This window comes from Mastomys coucha, unplaced genomic scaffold (assembly GCF_008632895.1).
Source record: "Mastomys coucha isolate ucsf_1 unplaced genomic scaffold, UCSF_Mcou_1 pScaffold6, whole genome shotgun sequence".
Classification (NCBI taxonomy): Eukaryota; Metazoa; Chordata; class Mammalia; order Rodentia; family Muridae; genus Mastomys; species Mastomys coucha.
The window spans coordinates 117,769,925-117,773,889 of NW_022196912.1; the positions used below are offsets into that span (position 1 = coordinate 117,769,925).

Sequence of the window (3,965 nt, forward strand, 5' to 3'; positions counted from 1 at the left end):
TTCATGTTGTAGTGACTGTCCATTAATACACTCCTAGCTAATGTCCTTGAGTGAGGGAAACCCTTTATTACTCTCTAGTATGCAAAACATTTCTAACTACTGTAAACTATCTATTGCCCTAAGGAATGTACTCGACCTCTGTTGCTAGCTCTGGTGAGGCAGATACTTTGAGAGAAATTGCAAGCTATGGACAGCTTGGTATTAAACTAGAATAGTTGGAAACATTGTACTGGCCAGAAAACAGTGCACAATCTTCGCCATTTACGAATCATTACTTGGGGTACCTTTATGCCTAATTATGAGGGCATGTTGATGATTGGAAAGACTAATCTGGAACATGTCTGAGTTAGGGGGTACCAGCGACTTTCTGAAATCCAGGAGGCACAGAACACCTTTTGGAATCTTATTGCCTCTTATCCTTTATCAGGATTTTATCCCTGATATTTTGGATGTGACTGGAGTAGACGAGTGTGTGTAGCATCCACTCTGCATTTTTCTCTGTCCTGATCATGGATGCTGATTGTACACCGAGATTTGAAAGTGAGCAAAGTCCCATTGTGCATGTAGATCTTCACATGCAGATGTGATGATGGACTGATGGGGAGGTTTCTGAGGGCCTCAGATTGTCCCTGTCTTCCCCTCAAATTCTTTTTGGTGGAATAGAATGCCTGTCATAAATAGCTTCAGTGGAGGAAGGGCTTTTATGGATCCTGGTTTCAGAGCATGATGGCAGAGAGAGAGAGCAGGACAGAGCAGCTCTGTCCCATACCAGGCATAAAGCAGAGCAGAATAGCAACATAAGGGGACCAGAGCAAGAGATAGCCCCTAGGACATGTCCCCAGTGTCCTTCCTCTCTGACCCTGCACAGTGGGTTCAGTAGTATAACAGGTTTTGAATGCACCCATTACTAAACCATTCACTAGGTCAGAACCCTCAGGATGCAATTGTTTTAGAAAGGCCCTAACAGATATGCCCAGTGGTATCCTAATATCCTAGAGCAGTGGTTCTCAACCTTTCTAATGCTAAGGCCATTTAATGCAGTCCCTCTTGCTGTGGTGACCTCAACCATAAAATTATTTCTGTTGTTACTTCATAACTGTAATTTTACTACTGCTAGGAATCATAATGTAAATGATTTTGGAGAAAGAGGTTTGCCTATGTGATCATGAGCCATGAGTTGAGAACCACTGTCCTAGATTCTTCTAAACTGAATCTAGGTGCCAAAGGAGAACAACCATTTTTCCAGTGGGGCCCAGTGACAATGAAGGACTTTAGAGGCTACACCATGGCTCTGGGCTACAGGTTGCATTCCCTATAGTAAGGACTGGCTTCTCTCTCTTCCTTGTTCCCTCAGGCCTTTGGGAGAAACCGTTTCCTAGTGGTTTAGTCTCTACTGGTGACTTCTATGTAGATGAGAACATGGTGGTGAAGGTCCCCATGATGCTGCAATATAACCAGAAACACTGGTATCTTGAGGACAGACATGTACCGTGCAAGGTGCTGCAGATGGATTACAGGGGCGATGCAGTGGCATTCTTTATCCTTCCAAACCTGGGCAAGATGAATGAGGTGGAGAAGGCGCTGTCCCCAGGCATGCTGACAAGATGGCATCACTTGCTTCAGAATAGGTAATAAGGATGTCTCCTGGTGTTAAATCATGGTGACACTCACAAGCAGACCCTTTCCAGCAAGGCCAGTGAACTTTGAAGTGCCCACTACTCTATGAAGCTGTCAACTATGGTGCTGAGTAGTCCATGGGTTGTCTCAGACAGCATACTCTCCCATGGTGGTTAGTACAAGGCTCCACTCTCATCAGAGAGAACCACTGTCGAGTTAGGAATCTTAAGTTCCCTTCTTGCACAGGTACTGTGTAGAGAATCTTTGCCTCTGAGGGTCAACCCTTGTACAGGGAATATGGAGAACCCCATCTGCAAGACAGATGAGTGACTGAGATGATTTAAAAGGGTGAAGAAAATTCTATTTTCTCATCCTATTATGTACAACACACACACACACACACACACACACACACACACACACATACACACACACATACACAGACACACAGACAGGCAGAAACAGTGACAGAGACAGAGAGTGAAAGAGAGAGTGAGCGAGAAACAGAGAGACAGAGAGGCAGAGACAGAAAAAGAGACAGAGAGACAGAGACAGAGAGACAGAGAAAAACAGAAAGACAGAGACTGACAGACAAAGAGGGCATGTAATGTGGCCTCCCATACTCCTGTGCCCTTCAAGTACTTTTACAGAAATGTTTTGTGTGCTTCCTCAAATTCTCCATTTCAAAGTCCTATATTGCATAGGATTTTGCCAACCCTGGGCTTTCAGGCCATGTTCCCCTGGCATGCTGACAGAGATGCTTCTGGTAGCCAAACTCGGGTTTATTTCATCCTGAGGTGTGCTCAAATCAGCTGGGGCTCCAGCTGTTTTCGAGCTCTGAGCAGAAATGTTTCCAATCATGAAGAAGAAAAAGACCAGCCAAGAGCCTCACTCAGGCAGGTGTCACATGAGCTTAGACAGGGTATCAAGCCTTAAACAGCCAGTCCAGGGCAGCTGTGATCTATGAGGCCTCACAGGAGGTAATGGCAGCCTGCCACAAGGAGGGACTGACACCTGTCTCCCTGGATATCTGCTTGCCTTCCCCCGTCCCCGTCCCCCAGACTCTGTGGAAAAAGAACATCCAAGGGCTTTAATTCCCCATGATAGACTACAGGCAGCTAAGGGATGCTCCAAGAACCAGTCCTCCTCTGAGGAGGAGCCCCTTAACTCTTTGTACTAGACCAAATGGTCAAGAGATTTACAAGAGACACTGAGTGTAAGAGTTAAAGAATGGAAAAAGACTGGGTTGTATGAAGTAATTATATTTCAATAGAAAATAATTCCCCACAGATAGCTAAGCAGACATCTGGGGCCTGTATCTACTATTGGCACGTAGCTGAGGTGTTGTCTGACCCACATGTGTTTCTGGAAGCTAAACTGAAGTGAAGTGGAGGAAGTCATTTTTTTCCTAGGGAGGCTCAGACCAACCAGCACCCATTTGCTTTGAGAGTGTAATGTCTTGAGCTGGCTCAGACAATAGAGCACTTGCTCTTTATCTCACAGCCACAGGCTTTGAATTCTACAGCTCACATTTTCAAGATCCAGGGATTGTTGGTAGGTGCCTGTACTCTCAGGAGACTGGAGGACCCCTGGGGTCTGCAGGCCAGACAGTCTAACTCACTGCGCAAGTTCCACAGCCACCAAACACCCTGTACCCGTAACCTGAGTTCTGCTCTGCGATTGCTGCACACATGCACACATGTAACCTGCACTTAAGCATACACACACACACACACAACCACACACACATGCACACACACACACACACACACACAAACACACATAAAAATACACAGAATCTAACATTCCTCCCCCCTGTGCATCTTCAGGTCCCTTTACAAGAGTGTTGGAGTGAAGTTCCCCAAATTCTCCATTTCAACTTCTTATCCTTTGGAAGGGATTTTACCTGACCTGGGCTTTCAGAACCTGTTCAGCCCGCATGCTAATTTCTCGAATATGGTCAGAAAGGTGAAATTGAGATTATCTAAGGTAAGTAACAAAGGCTCATTGATGCTAAGACCTCTGTGGGAGCCTTGTGGCCCTGGAAAGGGGGTGGGCAGTAGATGTCCTACAGCTACCATGGTCTCTGGGAGCATATCCTCAGTCTTGCACAGGTATCAACAGCCACACACCAGCTTACCAGCCACTGGACACAGTCTCAGTGTTGAGATGATGTAGCCATGACCAGCCCATGGCCTCAGACGCCTCTATGTTGGGCAAGGAGTCTGGTAGGCCCTAGCCATGGGAAGTGAATAATGCATTATAGAAACAGCAGAAGGAGGAGCTGAAGCCTGTATGGGTGTGTTTTTATGGAGAGCCAGAGATCCTTACCTGTAATTGTGGGGAGC

General features: G+C 46.1%; 1 protein-coding gene across 2 annotated transcripts in view; it reads left to right on the forward strand.

The window, feature by feature from the left end:
- Serpina4 (serpin family A member 4) overlaps positions 1-3,965 on the forward strand; it is a 13,855-nt gene that overhangs the window by 9,252 nt on the left and 638 nt on the right. For both annotated transcript variants that reach the window (XM_031355632.1, XM_031355631.1), the window contains 2 exons: positions 1,355-1,628; positions 3,447-3,606. In XM_031355632.1, the coding sequence (XP_031211492.1) occupies positions 1,355-1,628; positions 3,447-3,606 (434 nt within the window). The remainder of the gene's footprint in view (positions 1-1,354; positions 1,629-3,446; positions 3,607-3,965) is intronic.